Source organism: Trachemys scripta, chromosome 1 (genome assembly GCF_013100865.1).
Source record: "Trachemys scripta elegans isolate TJP31775 chromosome 1, CAS_Tse_1.0, whole genome shotgun sequence".
In the NCBI taxonomy this organism is placed as follows: Eukaryota; Metazoa; Chordata; order Testudines; family Emydidae; genus Trachemys; species Trachemys scripta.
The window spans coordinates 187,688,311-187,709,014 of NC_048298.1; the positions used below are offsets into that span (position 1 = coordinate 187,688,311).

Here is a 20,704-nt window from a genome sequence, read left to right on the forward strand (position 1 = left end):
AGCAGGGCTGGTGGCACTGGCTGGCCTGCTCTGCCCCACCCGGGAGCAGCTGGGGTTGATGGCACCAGCTGGCGGCCGGCCCTGCCGCCCACTGGCCGGTGCCATCGGCCCCAGTCCCGCTTGCCCCTACATGGGGCTGGGGTGGCTGGCCCCATGTGGGGGCAGCGAAGCTGGGGCTGATGGCACTGGCTGGCTCCATGCAAGGGCAACGGGGCTCGGGCTGTCAAAAGCAGCAACAGGTGATGTAAGCAACTTAACTACATTGACCTAAGCACACTTTTGCGCACGGAGGTGAAGTTATTAGGTCAGCGTAGAGGACAGCTTACTGTAGTGTAGATGCGTAATAAAATTAGGTCAATGTAAGCTTCCTTATGTTGACCTAACTCTGTAGTGTAGACTAGGCGTTAAATGTTCTTTGTTATGGATTACTGACACACTTCCTCAAATGTTACTGCAAATTGTAGTAATAGATTGAGTTACCACTCCATACAAGTCTGTTCAGAGTTGTCACTGCTAGCCAGATCTCTAGTGTTAGGTTTGAGCTGTAGCTGCATCAGTTGTGATCGCTCCTCTGTCTGCCAGCATTTTCTTTGCTGTTGGCCTCCAACTTTGATGTCTTGTACTCCATGGAAGGATTTGCGGATTATTTGAATTTGTTGCACTACTGGCCATCCACAAATCAGACTGGGACTTATCAACAGAATGGATGCTAACCTGGAAGGAAGTACAGGCAGAAGGAAGAGAGAGAAAAAGGATAGTTGAGTTGGAAGTAACTTTGAGCAGCAAAGAGGCATGGGGTGAGAAAATGAACACAGGAAAGCAAGAATAAGAGAGAATACAGAAAAAATAAACAGGAGGAGGAAAGGAAAGTAGGAAAGAGGCTGAAGCAGGAAAAAACCTATAGAGTGTAACAGAAAAATATAGCTAAAAAGTAGCTTTACACACCTATTGTAGCTTTATTTTTAAGGTAGTTCTTGGACAAATTAATTTCTCTTTCCAGCTGGTATTTTCCCCCCTTCTTGTGTCTGTCTTTAGAGGTGGCTTTCAGTGTGTGTCTCACACTTGGGCCAGATGTGCCATGCCCTATCATGTTTCTGCATGTACTTCCAATTTTTAACACTTTGGAATTGTTTTGAGAAAGCAAAATGGAGATTGAAGTAAGGTATCTGGGTCAGTATTTGGGTTTGTGCTACCCAAACAAATAAACACAATCCCTTTCATTTTGCTTCAAAAGAGCCTCTATTTTGTGATGCTGAGGGCAGAACTTGGTTCCATCCCCATTGTTTTGGTTCCATCCCCATCGTTTGTTTAAAACGGAATGAGCATGTAATCCTCCAGCTCAGGAACTGTGGTGCTCAAACCTTGGAAAAAACTGGTCCAGCTAGATCCTTGCCTTGCGTTACTTCATGGATTATTTAAATTAAATTTCATCATGTCTTATATTGGCTGATATGTTTCTTTGTAAAACTCAGATTTGCAGAACCTTCTCTTTTCAATAAGGCAGTCATATTGTTTCTAAAGTTCAATATAAAATGTTATGGACTGTAATCTCAGAATTTATCTGCACTTTATATAAAAATCTTCCTTAATATGATCAACATTATCTCCTTACAGCCTGAAACTGCGATCCCTCCGAGTTAACGTTGGACAGCTACTGGCCATAATTATGCCTGATCTAGATTTGCAGCAAGTAAATTATGATGTTGATATAGTTGATGAAATTTTAGGACAAGTTGTGGAACAAATGCATGAAATCACCACTACTTAATATCCTTTACTGAAGACATTAAGACACTTGCTGAATCTTCCACTATATTGTAGGGTTTCCAAATTGTAAAGACTGGTTTTGTTTTTATGTTTGAGTAATTTAGATATAAATCCAGTGTAAAATATATATACTGTGTGCACTCAGGTGTCACAAATACTGTGGGTACTTTTCACGTACCTTTAACTTTCTCCTTAAAGGAACAGTCAACATTGACAGGCCGTGGATGTACCTAACTTATTAAGAATTTTGTTTTAAAAATAAATGTTTGTAATTAAACTTGCAAATATTTTCTATTACTTTGGAATCTTAAGCAGTTTTTACAGAGCTTTTCATTTTGCTTTTAACTTTTGTATTCTGTGATCCTTAAATGTATTTGTTCCCCCAAAACTAAACTTACCCTCTCTGATCCCCCTCCAAAACCAAACCACAATAGCATTGTTGTAAATATCAGTATTCTGCTTGTAAACAGTAATGAAACAGGCAAGTTTTGTGCATTTGCCTTTACTCAAATTTAGTTGGTACATACAATTTTTGGGCTATGGTCCCTGGTAGCAATATGGGTTGTTGGGTTTTTTTTGTACAACATGGGTCTGATCCTGACAAGTGCTAATACCTGCAATTCCCACCAAAGCCAGTGGGAATTGCAGATGCTCATACCACTCAGAAGCATACTGCTGTGGTACTAACCACAAGTAGGCATAGTTTTGGTATGTGCTGTGTGAGCTTATTCATAGCTCTGCCGATGCATCTCAATACTGACCTGAAATACTACCATTTTAATACTACCCCCTTGAGTGAAGACTGCAAATCATGTTAAATTGTATAGTGGTTTTGTGATGTTGGCAAATACAGAATAGGGACAAGATATGTCCTAAAATAATAAACCTCAGAACACTGAATTGTTGCAATATTGATTACTGACTCTGCCATAGAAACCCCCCTTTGTTAGCTTTCTTTGAAATGACACTACTGTAATCAATCTGTCTCCTAATTTAGCTTCCCATGAAAATACCTATAATGCAGCATGCTGTATGTATGATTACAATGGGCTACTCAGTTTTAGAGGAATTATGTAATTAAAAGGGCATTTAAGTTAAAGATACTTTTAAAAACAAATTAATTACCTTACCGATGGTGGTAATGACCAATGAATTTATTAAAGCTGAAAACTTAAATCTAATTTGCTTTCACTGTTTATGCAGTTTTAAATTTTGCACATTTTTTATGGACCAAAAATGGGCTAGTCCTTTTGTTTCTAGTCTCTTTTCCTGGTTCTCATGTATCAGCACTGTGCTGCAATATCTGCAAAACAGGTGAATGTTTAAATTTAAGTGTTGAGGACAAATATGGGGATAGTGATGGTATGCTCCTTCAAACCATCATTTTCCCCCCAGCCAACAGAGGTGTCCTTCTCATTTGACTAGTGATCTAAACAAAAATTGTTTCAATTAAAACCTTTAAAACAATCATGAAAACATCCCTTTAATATTAAACATATTAATGTGAAACATCTGTTTCTACAAAACCTACATTTTTTTTGGCTTAAGCAACCTTACTGTCCTGTTTAAATTAGGTTGCATTCCCTTAGTTGTACTATGCTAGTCTGTTTAGCGTAAGAGTATCTTGAATACCTGATCTAGTATTATGCTAGTAGGGATAAAGAAATACTATTGTGCTTATAATGGCTAAATTTAATGTTTAATTTTGAACAGGTAGCTGAAATATGACTTAGGTATATGAACATTGTTATTTTTTGATAAACTGGTGTGCAATTTTTCATTCTTTGTCATTGTTTATTTATTTTCTCAGTGTTTTGTCCAGATACTTCTGTAGTTGAATTTATTATAGATGACTGGTAAAATATGTCTATATTGAAAATTAAAAATTTATACTGTACATTTAAATTTTGAGGAACAGCGGGTAAATGGAAGTAAGTTTACTTGTTAAAGTACATAGATGTATTTTTTTGTAAAAAGCACATTCTGGTTTTCTGTCAGATCAAAACTTTTAACTGGTCAATAAAAAAATAATTTTGTTTTAAATAAGAATATGCATACTAGCTATCTCCAGCTTTATTTTAACATTCATCCTTACGAGAAATCTGGCCTTCACTTTACCATGCTGCCTTTCAGAAGAATGTCAAATTGCTTGCTTCTGTAATCTGCACTAAGTGTCGTTCTGTCACTCTCTTTAGCAGTTAGACCACATATAGATGTTTGACTCTACTTCCATGCTAAGAGACCTGATTCTTTAACTCCAGTGCTGGAGGCTAGTGTTTCCATATTCTGAAATCCCAGGTTCAATGCCAGATTTCCTAAACAAAGGGTTGGTACTGTCACAGTTCTGAGCAACTGCATCTCTGCTCCCACTCTGTGGTCCAGCAAGGGCACCCATTCTAACCTCCCAGCTGTCACGTCTCTCTTGCTCCTAATGAGGTTATTTCCAGGCTGCACAGTTCCCTGCCTGTACTGTGAATTACCCAGCAGTCAGACTGCCTAAGCAGGCCTGTTTTACTTTTCTTGTCAGGGACCGTAAACAGTGTAAGTGCCACAATTAAGTTACCACATAGCTCTTTCTAAGCAAGCACATTTATTCTTAAAGTAAAAAAATTACAGAAAAAACATTAAAACAATAAAAGAATGTACACCTACACTAAACTTACTATAGATCACACCCCATCTTCCACAAGGGCTCTAGTCTGTCAGTCCTTTCAACACTTTCCTGAGGATTGGGGCCCTCCCCATTTGCTGGATTAGAAGGAAAGTTCTCTATTAGTTTTAACTCTAAACAAAATTCCTTCTTTTTTGATCCCTGGAGAGTTCAGTTTGAACAAGTATATGCAAGACTCCAGTCAGTGCTAGCTCTCTGGAAGTGTTACAACTGGAGTGAATTTGCCTAACCCAACCCCTCCACTCAGCTTAGTTCCTGGAAGACTCTGGTCTCCCTCCCCACATGGAATTGCATACAATCCATAGCGTACGAAACAAACTTCAAGAAGGTTGGTCAGTTTCCTGCAATACCCTGGACAAATCTGTCACAGGTATCTTTGGTTATCCAGTCTGTAACCACTAGACCAAGGGTCAGTAACCTTTCAGAAGTGGTGTGCCAAGTCTTCATTTATTCACTCTAACTTAAGGTTTTATGTGCCAGTAATACATTAACATTTTTAGAAAGTCTTTCTATAAGTAATATATAACTAAACTATTGTATGTAAAGTAAATAAGGTTTTTAAAATGTTTAAGAAGTTTTATTTAAAATTAAATTAAAATGCAGAGTCCCCCGGACCCAGGCAGCGTGAGTGCCACTGAAAATCAGCTCGTGTGCTGCCTTTGGCACATGTGCCATAGGTTGCCTACCCCTGCACTAGACCACACGCTGCTCCCAAAGCCAGCAATGGAAACCAAGATTCCCAATGCCCATCAGTCCACAAAAGCTTGTGTGTAACCCACTGGCAATGTGCCATCCGTCCCTCCCTGTAAGGGCTAGTCCATGTAAAGAATATCAGCATATGCCACCCCTGTGCGTGCACACCAGCACCACCACTAGTTATATCTTGACATGGAAGAGGTCTGTGCTGTGGACTGGAAGGCAGTGGGTTCCAACCTTGCAGATGACCCAGATAGGGTGGAAAAAATACATTATATATAAAACTCAGTTTAAGAGCCCTGAAGCACTTGTTGAAATGATTTTATATTGCAAATATTTGGAAGTGAAATTGGATGTTGTACTAATATATACTTTACTGCTGTATTTTTACTTATGTTTGGTTCAGAGTAATCCATGGAAGACTTTCTCTGTGTAATCAAAGAGTAGATTCTTGCTCTGTAAGCTCCAAAAAGGCCAGAACTTAAGTTTAATAATTTATCTTTCCAGAAAGTAATCCTCATTCTGAAAGGTGTAACATTGGCACTTATTGGAGATTGAGTGACTTAGGGCATTACTACTTGAGCTACAGAGCAGTGCCTCTCAACCTTTCCAGACTACTGTACCCCTTTGAGGAGTCCGCTTTGTCTTATGTACTCCCAAGTTTCACCTCACTTAAACTACTTCCTTACAAAATCAGACAAAAATAGAAGTGTCACAGTACACTATTACTGAAATTGCTTACTTTCATTTTTAATCTATACTATACAGTGGAATATAAATATTGTATTTACATTTCAGTGTATAGAATATAGAGTAATATAAACACATCATAAAATTTTAGTTTGTACTAACTCTGCTAGTGCTTTTTATGTAGCCTCTTATAGAATTAGCCAAATATCTAGATGAGTTAATGTACCCCTGGGAAGACCTCCTGCATACCCCCACAGGTACTCCTACCCCTCTTTGAGAACCACTGCTACAGAGCCTTTCAGCACTAGGTCACTTGTTTGAACTGTGCCCAGCTCCGCAAGGATTAAAAATTGTTCCCATATAACACATGTTTGGTATGAGGTTACGTATAGCGAGACCTAAATTTGCAAGGGTTGGCCATTTTGTAATTATGATACACGTTTGGGGGTGAGCAAAAGGAATTCAAAAGTCAAGACAGACCAAAACACCATTTAATCTTTGGCACATAATCATGGGCTTTTGTAAAAGTCTCACAATTTTAGGGTTTGAATCATTTTTTAACTTTTGGGGTTGTGAATACTGAACTCTAACATCATGCATTCAGATGGGTTACAGAAAAGGCTGTAACTGTTAATTGAGTACAGCAGAGGTTGCTGTGGGGTCTGCACCCAACCTCTGTGTCTCCTCACACCATATTCCCTGTTGTATTACAACTACAGATGGCACCAGTAGCAGACCCAGGGGAAGAGATGAGGAACAGGGGCCAGGCTGTCTCCAGCCAGTCCCTCAGCCAGCTCCCAACCACTGGATTGTACCCCTACCTACCCCAGCTTCCTTCCCAAACAGCCAGCTGCTGCCCCCCCCCCCACCAACACCTGTTAGCAATTTGACTCACTCCAGCACCCTCTCCCCAGTTTTAGCAGTCCCCCACCTTGACAGCCTAGCATCCACCCTTACACACACCAGGCACCCTCCTCCACTCAGTAGTCTAGCAGCCCTGGGGCTAATTGCCAAGTTTTGTGCAATTTCATGTCACCTGACATCCTGCTACTGCTCTGGGCAGAATGTGTTGGCCATCAGAGGAAGTGTATTGTCCTATGGAAACTTGCAAGAATGCAAATTAGATTGCTACATAATTTGCATAAAATGCCACTAAGGGAACTTAACAAAATTTGGCAACTAGAAAATGCTGTAAATTCCAAAAACAAAGTTGAGATCCAGGGCTGTAACCCCTCTGCCACCCTGTAAAATGGGGACAATACTCAGCTTTATAAAGTGCTTTGTGATCTATGGATGAGGAGTCCATGTCGGGTTAGGTACAATTAATTTCAGTAATCATAAGAACAGGAGTAATCATAAGAGCAGTGCAACCGTTTCAATTCTGTTACCATTTCGGTATTCTCTAATGCCTCCACCCCCTTAATACTTACATAGGAAAATGTGCTTTAAGCAATTGTCTCTAACAAAAAAGACCCCCTGCTGCTCTATAGAGGGTAGGATCCCTATGGCTGTGCTAACCCCACGGCTCTGCCAGCGCGCACCTACCTGGAATGGCTTACAGGAGCCTGAAAGAACGGAGCAGACAGCTGGAGCGATTATGGGGAAGGGCCTTTTCTTATCTGACCCACTCTAGTGGAACGATTGAACTCGAGAAATTTTCACTTTGCCACGGGAGGGGACTGAATGAACAGAGGAAAATACACTTGAATCTCCATCATTCTGTAAAGCAACGCACACGCTCTACCCCTATATGCATACACCCTGCTCCCCCCACCCTCTCTACACATACACCCTGCTCCCCTGCCCCTACACACACACACACACCCTGCTCCCCCCACCCATCACACACACTTGCCCCTACACACACACCCTGCTCCCCCTACCATCCCTGCACACACACACCCTGCCCCCTCCAACTCCTAGACAGACACTGGCCCTATACACAAACCCTGCTCCCTCCCACCCATACACACACAACTTGCTCCCCCTACACAGTCACCCTGTCCCCTCTCTCCCACCCACCTCTACGCACACACACGTAACGTAATACACCCCTCACTTGTAGCTATGGCTCGTAGCTTGGGACCGAGGCTCTGGGTTTAGCGGGGCGCGGGGGAGGCACGAGGCGGAACGCAGCGGCGCTGCCCAGCAGGTGGCGCTGTTGCCCCGTAACGTCCCCCGGGAACAAGTCAGCGGCGGGCGTGTCCCTTTCCCTGGACCCGGCCTTTATCGGACGCATGCGCGGTCACTGCGGGGGAGCCGCGGCGCGCGCGCGGGAAAGGCGAACCTCGCCTGCCGGTCGGATCCGCCTCCCCTACTCCGCGCGCGCCAGCCTCAGGTAGGGGCGGCAGCGGGCTCGGGGCGCACGGACGGGAGCTGGGGCACGGGGTGCAAGGGCGGGGCTAGGAGAGGTGCCCCGTGCGGCGTGCATGTGACATGCTGGGCGTACAGAGCCCCGACTCTGTTGAGATGGGATTTGGCGAGGGGCAGCTAAAGGGCCGCATTCAGCCTGGCTGTGACTTCCTAGATTGTTCTGTGTCCCGGGGGTGGGTTTGTGTCGCTCCAGGATTCTCTTGTCAGGCTGGTATTTCCGGGGGTGGGTTTTGTTCCAGAGATGGAGTATTTTGAAGGGGGCCTCTTCATTTGCAGGGATTTGTCAGCTTGATTTGCTTCACCTTCCTTTTAAACTTCATACTCTGTTTGGCAAACGAGTGCATATTGTACTTTAGTTTGATTCAAACCTTTAACTGTGCACCTCAGGCTTTGTGTGACAGTTCTCAGCTGAGTGCCTCAGTCTTCCCGTAGAACAGTGGTGATGTGCAAAGTTCGTTGAGACCTCTGGAAGAAAGCTGCTAGGTAAGTGAGTGGTGTTGTTTTGTTATTGCTGAGGCATAGCATCTTTTCTGTGACTAACAAGCCCTCTGTTCCTAGGAGGAATGATTTTTGTTCTGTTCTGTCTCTATTTCCCCTTTTTCCTCTATCCTTTCATCTCCCTTCCCACTCCAACATGCTAATTCTTTTCACTTCATTTTACTTGGTAATTTCCCCTTTAAATGCAGATAACGTTTATGGTCCAGGAGGTCTGCACTAAATGGTGAATTCCTCTTTTACCCCTTCCTCCCTCACTGCTTGCCAGGTTTCTAGCATTACTTACTCCTAGGGGAATTCTGCACCACTGCGCATGTGCAGAATTTATGTCCCCTGCAGATTTTTTTGTTTCCCTGCAGAAAAATGACTTTCTGATGGGGAAGCAAAAGGAAGCCACTAGAATGGTCATGCGACCCTCCCCAGCAGTATGTTTTGGGTGCCCAGGGTAGCCAGCAGAGGTAAATCACTGGGGGGCGGGACTGGGGAAGACTCAGCTGGTGGCTCCTACCCTGTGCCAGGCTCAGCTGCTAGTCCTGGCTGGGCTGGGGAGGATGGGACTTCCTCTTTCCTTGCACAGCATCTGAGGCTGTGTCAGACCCACCCCCAGATTTCTCCCCTGGTTGTAAGAAGCTCTGCAAACTCTTTCCCCCTCCCCCCCCCGTGCTTCCTGCACCCATTGCTCCTCATCTGCAGGGGAGGGATCCCTGTACAGGGAGCTGCTCTCCCATCCATCCAGCCTCCTTGCATCCAGAACCTCCTGCCAAGCGCCACTCCCCCCACACCCAGAACCCCTCCAATAAGCCCCACTCCCCCAGTACCTGGACCACCCACATCCAGATCCCCACCATACCAAGCCAACCAGTTGCACCTGGATCTTCCCTCCCCCTCCCTGAGCCCCACTTCCTCAGCATCTGGACCCCACCACTGAGCCCCACACACTCTCCTGCCAAGCTCTCTTCACCCCCCCAACACTCCTCCTGCTGAGCCCCAACTACCTTCACCTGGATCCTCCTGCAGAGTCCCATTATCGTTGCACCCAGAACCCCCCAACAAGCTCCTGTGCATCTGGATTCCCCACTGAGCTGCCCGCACCCAGATTGCCCCCCTCCCCACAACCCTTTCAACTCACACTTGGATCTCCCCGCACTAAGCCCCTCCACACTTGGATCATGCCTTAATGAGCCTGCCTGCCCACACCTGGTGCACCTATCACAGAGGGGCAGGGCCCTGGGATGTTTCTGGGGCAGACCCAGTCCTTGCACTGTATCAGGGTTGGGTGCTGCCTCACCGCTGAGTCTGTGTTGTGGCGGGAGAGCTGCACAGTGATCTCCCACCTCTGTGCAGCCAGTGGCCTGTGCTTCCTAATGCCATGCTGGAGCCTCCACATTTATTTGACAAATAAAATTTGCAGAATTTTAAAATACTGTGTGTAGAATTTTTAAATTTTTGGTGCAGAAGCCCCTCAGGAGTAATTACTCTTGCTGCTTTGGCAATGCTTGTGATTCAAACACCAATGTATGCAAGATTTGTGCTGCCGTCAGAGCAGGGAGTAGAGGGATCAGAGCAGCATGAAGAATTCAGCCACTTTGAGGTCTGGGGATGGGAAAAATGATATGCCCACAGAAAATGTACTTAAGCACTTTCCAGCACAACTACCTCTGTCGTCATAAGATTTCTAGTAATGGAGTGGAGAGCCATGGCTTAGTAACCTTTTCAGAGAATGTTCTTACAGAAAATTTCAGTTCTTATAAACCATACTTACTTAAACGTAGTCATCTTTTGTGCTTTGCTGTAATGTTTTTCTTATTTCCTTAAGTGCTTGTGGACACTGTATTGTTAACTTTTATTATAATGTTTGTCATAATAAATGCAAAATATCTGATTCTTGCCCTGTTTTCCTTTAGAAAGAATGAAGGTCATCACTTGTGAAATAGCCTGGCACAACAAAGAGCCGGTGTATAGCTTAGACTTCCAACACGGAACTGATGGGAAAATAAATCGACTGGCCTCAGCAGGAGTAGACACAGCTGTTCGTGTGAGTTCCAAACTTTCACTGATTTTAGTGTGTGCAAGGTAACTACCAAGGAATTTAATTTTACTTTAAAATTTCACATTCTTCTGGTTTTCCACTGCCCACGAGTAAGTGACTCAGGTGAACAGTTATGTGAAAGTGGGGCATGAACTCTATCAGTTTGAGTTTAGTATTCAAGTTCTGGCTAATCTGCTTCTTCCTAATTTCATCTAGTTTGGGTAGGGTTTTGAAATTTTTGAATGACTGCACTCCTCCTGCCTCCTTGTAAAATATATAAATAACTGAACTGAAGAAAATGGTGCACACGAATTACAAAACTGAAAATAGATCAATTTTCAGGTATAGAAGCCAATTTACTATCTGTAATACTTTTATAACTAGATATGGAAAGTGGAAAAAGGACCAGATGGGAAAGCAATTGTGGAATTCTTGTCCAATCTAGCTCGCCATACCAAAGCAGTGAATGTTGTGCGTTTCTCTCCCAGTGGTGAGATTTTAGCATCAGGAGGAGATGGTGAGTAACCTAATAAAGACCAATATAAAGAATATACATACATCTCATGTAAAAGTGAGCACAGAAAGTGTCTATCTTCAGGTTTGTATGAACCACTGCCCTCCCTATCACCATAATACATGAGTGCCCCACACACCCTAGTGAGTTTATTCCTCCAGCCTCCTTGTGAGATAGGGAAGTATTGTCTCTGTTTTACAGATGTGAAAGAATTATTCCTGTCTAGGCTAGTCTAAATATTTTTGCTGGTTGAGTTGCACATTACATGTCTATCTTTGGGTTAGCAGGATAAGGCCAATATAATAATTCATTATCAGAAAAATTTATCAACAAGTCAAATTATTCCACAGATGCTGTGATTTTATTGTGGAAATTGAATGATAACAAAGAACCAGAACCAATAACATTTCAAGATGAAGATGAAGCTCAGCTGAACAAAGAGAATTGGACAGTAATTAAAACTTTAAGGTAATTTAATTGGGCTTTTTGAGAGTTTTCTTCATTCCATGATGCTCTTTATGTCTGGAACGGCCTTCCACTCAACATATTCAAATCCCCTTCACAGTTTTTGGAAAACTCACCTGCTCCACAGCTAATTCCTGTTATGCTTTCTAACTTCTGCCCCTATTTAGTAACAGTGAATGCTGGTGTTCTGTACCAGTCTGTTTCCCCAGTCTTCTAAGATGTTAAGGCAGAAGATCTGATATCTGTGGCATAGCTCTCTGCACCTACTTATGATTATGTACTTCAGAAGCTCTGTCTTTGTCCACTTTTGCACAGGGACATTTTAAGAAAACAGACATTTTTATTACTGTATTTATAGTGAATGTAATTTAATAATAAATATTAAACAAAAAAGTGCCAAAAGATAAAAATGAATCATGCCTGTTTGCAAAATGTCAGTCCCAGCCAAATTGTTTAAACTAGTTTTTAGAGTTGTTGAAAAGTCTTATTCCAGCTGTTTGGAAATATTATTTGCAAAATACAGTAATACAATTGTTACTTTTACATTTTTTATTATGTATTTATCTAATACAAAATAGCCTTTATTTCACATTATATATGATGCTTATTAAAATGTATGTATATTAACAGTTAAAATAGTTCATTTATCTAAGTGAAATGAGTCGTGGTTTCAGTCCAGTTCCTAGTAGGCAAGACATCAGAGCACCGCTACCACAGGGGAACTGAATGGCATCCTGTTGCCACTCTCAGTGGAGAAGCAAAGGAATGAAAGGCTGTGGAAATTGAAATCACCTTTTGTCCCTTCATGGGACAATATGTGGAACACTATCCTTTGTTTGAGCAGCATCTGTGGATAAACTTAGCAGTTTGGTCTCCAGGTTCTCTCAGTTTGCACCCCTTATGGTCGTTAAATTCATTAGTAATTCACACTGTTTTACCAAAAAAAAAAAATCTAGTATCTCTACCTGATAAACCTGAATTGGTACAAAGTGTGTATAGTATAAAATATGCCTTCAAATTTTTTTGTATAATTTCCATACAAGACTGGAACAGCTCCCAAGATAAGTTAATTAGAATTATTTTTTCTCAAAAAAATTGGAATTTTTAAAAATGGGAATGTAACATATATTTTATCATTCAAATAGTCACATTGTGGTGTAAATCTACAAAATAATGCTAGTGATTCTTACCATTTTTAAAGCTTATTTTTCATGGAGATTCTCCTAACTTGGACTTGATATCAGAAGACATTGGTTCAAATGCAATATGAACTAAACTTAGATTCTGAGATTTGATATGACTCCACTTGATATGCCAACCTTTTATTGAACACTTCCTGTGAAAAAATGTATCTGTAAAGGAAAGTTTTCTGAAAAAGTGACCTTTCTCATATTTATATAATTTATTAGTACATGAACAATTGTGTGTTCTCTATATTGCACACATTCCTGGGGATGTTCATTTTTCACATATTTAATTCTACATCATTTGAAGTCATTTGTAAATTCAGGGTTTTTATTTCTTGGAAAGATGCCATGTTATACAGAGGTTAGCAGGGTTATATGTGTGTTAGTCCTACTAGGAGGAATATAGTTTAAAAATAAAAAGCAGTGGCTGGCCATCTCACTATTGCAATAATTGATAACCTTTGGTTATAGGCTTTTAACATTTTAAAAAAATCTGACTTTGTTCATAACTCTTGTTCTTGCTATTACTAATGATCACAATCTACTACTCCGGATTCCAGAGGCCACTTAGAGGATGTGTACGATATTTGCTGGACCCCTGATGGAAACTGCATGGCATCTGCATCAGTAGATAACACAGCTATAATGTGGGATGTCAATAAAGGTAATTGCTAAGTTTCTAATTTGTCTTTGTGGCATCCATCCTGCGATAAGTAGAATTGCTTAATGCTTAAGAAATAACGAAAGCATCTTTTTTTTTTTTTTTTAAAAGACAATATGGTCAAGTTATCTCCTGAATTTGTGAGGGTGGGGTGGAAATACCTCGTAGTCTGGGCGCGTGATGTAGTGAAATCTTATTTTGTGGACAGGTTAGAGACAAAAGGGTCAGGGAGAGGTAATTTGATTCACAAAATCTACAGAATCATAGTTTCCATGGTGTCACTCTCTGTGGCATGGCAGGGGGGACTCACTGCCCTTCTAGCTCCAGGTCCTCCAGTGGTGAAAATTTTGATAATACAGTGTTGTCAGAGATGGGTCGATACCCATTTTAAAAGCCCTTTCTCCCACAACCACAGTGGTACCAAACGTGACAAATTTTGAACAATTATATAGATTTATATTTGAGAAAACATTCAAAATTATATGTTAACACAGAGATGCATTGCTTAAGTAAAGAAGACATTAATCTTTGGTAATTCTAGGGAAGCTAGACTTGACATATAGGCCTGAAAATATTTATTCATCGTCAATGTTGTCTCCATCTAGGGCACCATTGCTAGACATGTCACACTAATTCTCGTCTGCAGCGCACTCGTACATCTCTGTAAAAAGCAAGCTGCTGGCCAAATGTTTGCCAGGTGGTGAGCATCTGGTCTTTGTTTTTGTGAGCATTTGATTAGCGGAAGGATTGATTCTGGAGTGCGAGGCATTTCACATACACTGGTGTGATTAGTCCATCATCCAAGACCTATCCATGCCCAAAAGGGGAGGACAATTTGCACTTGATCATCCCAGAGCCATTCCATTGCTTGATAATTTGCCCCTTCTTGATAACTTTTCTGTTTTTCTACTTCTTGGGAAAACATCCATCAACATGCAGACTGATTCGTGCCCCTAGAAATTTCCATCACATGCATCCGACAAAGTGGGCATTCACCCACGAAAGCTTATGCTCCAATACTTCTGTTAGTCTTAAAGGTGCCACAGGACTCTGTTGCTTTTTACAGATCCAGACTAACACAGCTACCCCTGTGATACATAGCTCTGCAAGTGTCTTTAATGTTGGTCTTCAAATGGTACACTGGAGGCATTCATATGCCAAGTTTATTTATGACCTCATCAGTGATTGTCTCAGCCATTCCAAGCACCTTCAAAGGGTGGAGAATGTCTTAGGAGAATGAATCAAATGCCTTCTGGTAAGACAATTTGGTCTTCCAGTAATGTCACATCCTGGCAGTGTGGTGGCATTTAATGGTCCGAGTAGTAGGAACGCATCGCTGAGGAATATACAGCGATTCTGTTCCCTAGCAGCAGGCACAAAAACAGAATCTTGCGGAAGTTTTCGGTAGCATCTCACAACACTAGCTCGTGTGTGTCGTGTGCACATCTTTCACTGTGACATTGAAGGCATGCAAGATCATTTTAGTGTCAGCTGCCTCTTGGGAACTATTAAGAAACTTCACTTAACAGTGAAAGGCAGCAGCTTTGTTATGCCAAATGATGAAAAAATTCTTTGAGCAACTCTTCTCATGCTGGAGTATTTTTCCTGCAAAGTATGCAGTTGTCCTCCATGCAAGTATGAGACCGTAGCTTCTTCATTGTGACACATGGAGTCAATGTGTTGGACAGCTGTAATACTCTGGAATCTCTTCTTGTAATATTTTTAACAGATTCCTCTGCATACATGCTAAACATGAGTGTCAATGATGCCTGTGACGTTGAAGTCTATATGGTTTTATAAAAATATAAGTGCATATAATGTAACTGGGATATGCTTCATGTAAAAGGTCTTTTATAAGGTATCATTACAAAGCTTATAATCTACTGAGTGCAATCATCCTATTTGTATAAATGTACCACTTTTGTATCTAAAACTAGAAATATAAAATATAACTTTGAGGGCCTATTGTAATTATGCAAAGCGTGGGCCATTAATGGTGGTTTGGAATCTTGATGACTCCCATTAACCAGGACCATTGTCTGCAGATGGCTGTGTTTTACCTGTGAGTCTTCCTGTATATATGTGTGCTGGCAAATGGGCAATGAAGTCTTGCAGTGACATGTGATCATGTCACCTGAACTGGAATCCATCTTTAACCTGGTGCTTTTCCAGTGAGGGGGGGTGGAAACCCAGAGGGACAAAGGGTTCCCGCCTTATGCAAAAGATATATAAAGGGGTGGAACAGAACAAAGGGAGAGAAGGAGAGCCATCATGAAGAATCCCCTAGCTACCACCTAAGCTGGAATAAGAGCTGTACCAAGGGAAAGAATTGTGCCCAGGCCTGGAAGGTGTCCAGTCTGAGGAAAAAACTTACTGAAGCATCTCTAAGGGTGAGATTATCTGTATTTAGTTCGATTAGACATAGATTTGTGCATTTTATTTTATCTTGCTTGGTGACTTACTTTGTTCTGTCTGTTACTGCTTGGAACCACTTAGATCCTACTTTCTGTTTTTAATAAAATCACTTTTTACTTATTAATTAACTCAGAGTATGTGTTAATACCTGGGGGAGCAAACATCTGTGCATATCTCTCTATCAGTGTTATAGAGGACGAACAATTTGAGTTTACCCTGCATAAGCTTTATATATTTGGGTTTAGACCCCATTGGGAGTTGGGCATCTGAGTGCTAAAGACAAGCACACTTCTGTGAGCTGTTTTCAGGTAAACCTGCAGCTTTGGGGCAAGTAATTCAGACCCTGGGTCTGTGTTGGAGCAGACGAGAGTGTCTGGCTCAGCAAGACTTGGTGCTGGAGTCCTGAGCTGGCAGGGAAAGCAGGGGTAGAAGTAGTCTTGGCACATCAGGTGGCAGCTCTCAGGGGGGTTTCTGTGATCTAACCCGTTACAGTGCCACCCTCTGCAGTGTAAAGGGGGTGGGTGGGGGAACTCGTGGCCCCTCATGCCTCCTAGCACCAGGTCCCCTGGTTGGTGGAGAGTTTTGTGGGTTGAGTTGATATCATTAGAAAGCCTTTTCTCCCACTACCGTCAGTGTAAGACACTTTACGGGAATGTTCTCTGTTTAAGTGTAAAAATATATAATTGGCCTTGTTTTATTTCTGAAATGAAAAGTGTGTTATGAAATAGAAATTGAGTTTTGGAACTTAGAAACTGTTCACTTTTTCAGGGCAAAAAGTCTCAATTTTTAATGAACACAAGAGTTATGTACAAGGAATAACATGGGATCCTGTCGGCCAGTACATTGCAACTCTTAGCTGTGATAGGTGAGTTATTGTTTTAAGTGTTTTCTATTACTATTCTTTGTTGCATGTTAATTAAGTCAAGAAAAGAACTGAATGCTTTTCACTTCACAAGTATCAATATCTGGAAATGTGAGTTTTAATTGCTGTTCACATTGGTCCTTCAAAGGGAACTGCAAAGGTGAAGTGAGAATTGGTGTTAATCCTAAATTTATTTCTGTGCTGAATGTTGAATGTTCCCTCTAAGACTTTGGATGCAAAGAAATAATTTTAATTAAACTTTTAAACAAATGATCCTCCACTGGGCATTTTTGGATCACTGAAGATATCAGAAGTTTTTAATTTTTCTGGGCTGAATGTCCCCTCTTTTTTCATCCCACCCCATATCCCCACCCTCAGCAGCCTGGTTAGTAAGGTCGTTTGGCAAACAAATCTGTGTTTAACTCAATTTTTTTCATTTTAACTTAGCAGGTCACTTTAAATTGTTTGGGGGTATGCATCCTGTTTTGATAGACTTTGCAACTGGCTAATAAACCTCTGGGAGAGTGATCCCTGATTTGAGATTTCTTTAGTACCAAAGTGTTCCGAATCTCTGTAATGCAGAAAAATAGCCCATCAATGGGCTGTCTTCATAGACTATAGAAATTACATGGGCATTGTGTAGCTAGTGCCATAGTTTAGTTGATCTTAGGTACCTTTTTATCACCAAAGTCTTACCCTTTTAATTATATTTATCCCTTTGTCGCTAGAGTGTGCTGAAATAAAAAAGATGGATACATGTTAACTTACATCTTTTATTGGTTTTATTCTCTCCAGGGGCTGGAGGTGTAAAGTGATGCCCTTTTAATAAATCCCCTCCCGCTTCATCTTCCTCTTTCCTTTTGTCTTTCCTCTCCTCTGGATTACTAGCCTCAATTCCAGAGGTGTAATAAGGAGTAGCAGGATGAAATTAAGGAACAGAAAACTGTCTGGGTATACCTGGAAAGCCTTCATAATTATGAGGGTTCTATTTCCGAAGGTACTGATCTCACTTGGAGCAGATCCTGCAAGTGGATCAGAGAGAGGACAAGTAGAAAGACCTAATAGTCCTTTTGAATCTCCACTGGATAAACACAATATTTGGATGTTTCTCTAAAAAAAATGATCAGCTGTGAAATAATAAAGTGACAATTTAAATTATCTTTAGACTTCAGAGTTCAATCCTGAAAGACATGAATTAAGTCTGTTCACACTTCTCCCGTGCAGATTTAGGAAGATAATCTTGCACATGTCTGCATTCAATTCACATTCGTAAGGAAACTGCAACAATAACGTCTAGAAGTATGATTTATTCTTTCAGTGACGGTTCATGTTCTGTAGAAACTGATGGAATCACTAGGGAAGTCCCAGGAAATTGTTCAGGTCTTTTCCATTTCACTTTGAGCCCTGATTTTTTCTCAAGGGCACATACACACATGTCACAAATAAGCTTCTGTGAATAAATCAACAAAGGTCCATGTTTTCTGCAGCCCTTCTTATGGTTCTGCAAATACCAGAGGATCGTGTGTCCTTTGTTTGCAATGCTAACGACAGTAGTGCAGAGCTGTGCAGGCTCTGTGCTTCTGTCAGATGATGGACAGCAAGAGAGTCACACAGGTGCATGGAACTTTTAAAAAAGACAAAAATTATGGGATAGAGGTGGCATGGGAGTGGAGAAAGTTGCATGATGGGAACTTGACCCTGCAGTCCTAGACCCCTGCGCAACTCATTTCTGCCCCACCAGGCATTGCCAAAACTTACCAAAAGACAGTGTGCTGGACAGTGGCAAGTTTCACATCATGATGCTCCTCACTGCATTGAAACAAGTGCTCCTGGTGAATGTGCGCAGCGCCGATGCAAGGAGCCCAGCATGCACATGCACAAGCAATATGCTAACTGTGGTGGCTTTATGCTGACAAAACTTGCGTCAGCAAAAATTTGTAGGGTAGAGATGCATTTAGTGGTTATTTGTTAATGTCCTGTCTTATAATATTTAGTAGTAATAATCTCCTACCCTTTTAGAAGGAAGTCCTTTTGTCACATAACTGTCAACTGGATCCAGAAAGTTTTGATTGAAAAGGAAGGTGCTGTAACTCTGTATGAAATAGACAAGGATATTGCTCAGTGCAGAAGGTACCTGTTTGTGGGTAACGATATTCTCCATTATGTAGGGTGCTGCGTGTGTACAGTACACAGACTAAGCGTGTAGCGTTCAATGTTACCAAGATGCCATCAGGAGCTGAAGGCGAGGTAAACTGTTCTAATACTAACAATGTTATCAGATAACCCTTGGTATGTTTTTTACAAGGGCTGCTCTCTCTGAAAGTGAAATTTGGAAAAAACCTATTCAGTTTTAGAAATAATTTACTTGTACATCAGATATTTTTGCATTTGTCGCTTCATTTTTTGCTATATGAATGTGTGGAATAGAAGATGTTTCTTCATATTGTTTTCTCTGACTTTAGTTTACTGTGGAAGTGACTATCACAAATAATATTGTCATCAAGTCTCTTGCAAGTTCATCTGCTCCCATAACTTAGCAAATTGTCAATGCTAATGCCCTTAAGTAAAGTTCAAGGGGAGAGAAGCAAAAAATAGTCTGTACACCGAGAATTTCTTTTAAATGGAATAATTTCAAAGATATCTGTCTGGCAGCAGCTCTTAAGGTTATTAATAGTTATGATTAGGGCTGTCGATTAATCGCAGTTAACTTACGCGATTAACTCAAATTAATCACAATTAAAAAAATTAATCGTAGTTTAATCGCACTGTTAAGCAATAGAATACCAAGTGAAATTTATTAAATATTTTGGAATTTTTTACATTTTCAAATATGTTGATTTCAGTTACAACACAGAACACAGTGTACAGTGCTCAATATATTGTTTTTGATTACTAATATTTACACCGTAAAAATTATAACCAAATAAATAGTATTTTTAATTCACCTCATACACATACTGTAGTTCAATCTCTTTATCGTGAAAGTTCAGTTTACAAATGTAGTTTTTTTCATAACTGCATTCAGAAACAAAACAATGTAAAACTTTAGAGCTTACAAGTCCACTCAGTCCTCCTTGTTCAGCCAACTGTGAAGACAAAGAAGTTTGTTTACATTTACGGGACATAATGTTGCCAGCTTATTATTTACAATGTCACCTGAAAGTGAGAACAGGCATTCACATGGCATTTTTGGAGCCAACATTACAAGATATTTATGTGCCAGCTATGCTAAACATTCGTATGCCCCTTCATGCTTCGGCCATCATTCCAGAGGACATGCTTCCATGCTGATGATGCTCGTTTTAAAAAGAAAAAATGTTTCATTAAATTTGTGACCATTCTCCTCCAAAGAGTTCAGTCCCCTGCGCTCTCTTACCTCCATTCTGCCATATATTTAATGTTATAACCGTCTAGGATGATGACCCAGCACGTGTTGTTTGTTTTAAGAACACTTTCACTGCAGATTTGACAAAACTCAAAGAAGGTACCAATGTGACATTTCTAAAGATAGCTACGGCACTTGACCCAAGGTTTAAGAATCTGTGTCTTCCAAATAAGTGCCTTCCAAAATCTGAGCGGGATGAGGTGTGGAGTATGCTTTCAGAAGTCTTAAAAGAGCAACCCTCTAATGCGGCAACTATAGAACCTGAACCACCAAAAAGGAAAATCAACATTCTGCTGGTGGCATCTGACCCAGATGATGAAAACGAACATGCGTCAGTCTGCACTGCTTTGGATTGTCATTGAGCAGAACCAGTCATCAGCATGGGCGCATGTGGAATGGTGGTTAAAGCATGAAGGGATATATGAATCTTTACGTGCCAAATGCCCTAAATATCTTGTGACGCTGATCTACAACAGTGCCATGGGAATGCCTGT

General features: G+C 41.2%; 2 protein-coding genes and 1 long non-coding RNA gene across 4 annotated transcripts in view; 2 read left to right on the plus strand and 1 right to left on the minus strand.

Moving 5' to 3' along the window:
• The window catches only part of MORC3 (MORC family CW-type zinc finger 3), a 47,862-nt gene extending 44,741 nt beyond the window's left edge, over window positions 1-3,121 (plus strand). Inside the window, exon 17 of the mRNA XM_034752616.1 lies at window positions 1,615-3,121. Coding sequence (XP_034608507.1) covers window positions 1,615-1,768 — 154 coding nt within the window. The 3' untranslated portion in view covers window positions 1,769-3,121. The remainder of the gene's footprint in view (window positions 1-1,614) is intronic.
• On the minus strand, window positions 1-8,083 carry LOC117867530. The gene is made up of 3 exons (XR_004643434.1): window positions 7,884-8,083; window positions 7,370-7,503; window positions 1-714 (listed from the first exon to the last, which is right to left on the minus strand). It is a non-coding gene; the product is annotated as an uncharacterized LOC117867530 (long non-coding RNA).
• Window positions 8,056-20,704, plus strand: part of CHAF1B (chromatin assembly factor 1 subunit B) — a 24,773-nt gene continuing 12,124 nt past the window's right edge. For both annotated transcript variants that reach the window (XM_034752646.1, XM_034752656.1), the window contains exons 1-8: window positions 8,056-8,162; window positions 8,585-8,680; window positions 10,597-10,727; window positions 11,106-11,238; window positions 11,586-11,703; window positions 13,448-13,551; window positions 16,732-16,828; window positions 18,994-19,072. In XM_034752646.1, coding sequence (XP_034608537.1) covers window positions 10,602-10,727; window positions 11,106-11,238; window positions 11,586-11,703; window positions 13,448-13,551; window positions 16,732-16,828; window positions 18,994-19,072 — 657 coding nt within the window. In that variant the 5' untranslated portion in view covers window positions 8,056-8,162; window positions 8,585-8,680; window positions 10,597-10,601. The remainder of the gene's footprint in view (window positions 8,163-8,584; window positions 8,681-10,596; window positions 10,728-11,105; window positions 11,239-11,585; window positions 11,704-13,447; window positions 13,552-16,731; window positions 16,829-18,993; window positions 19,073-20,704) is intronic.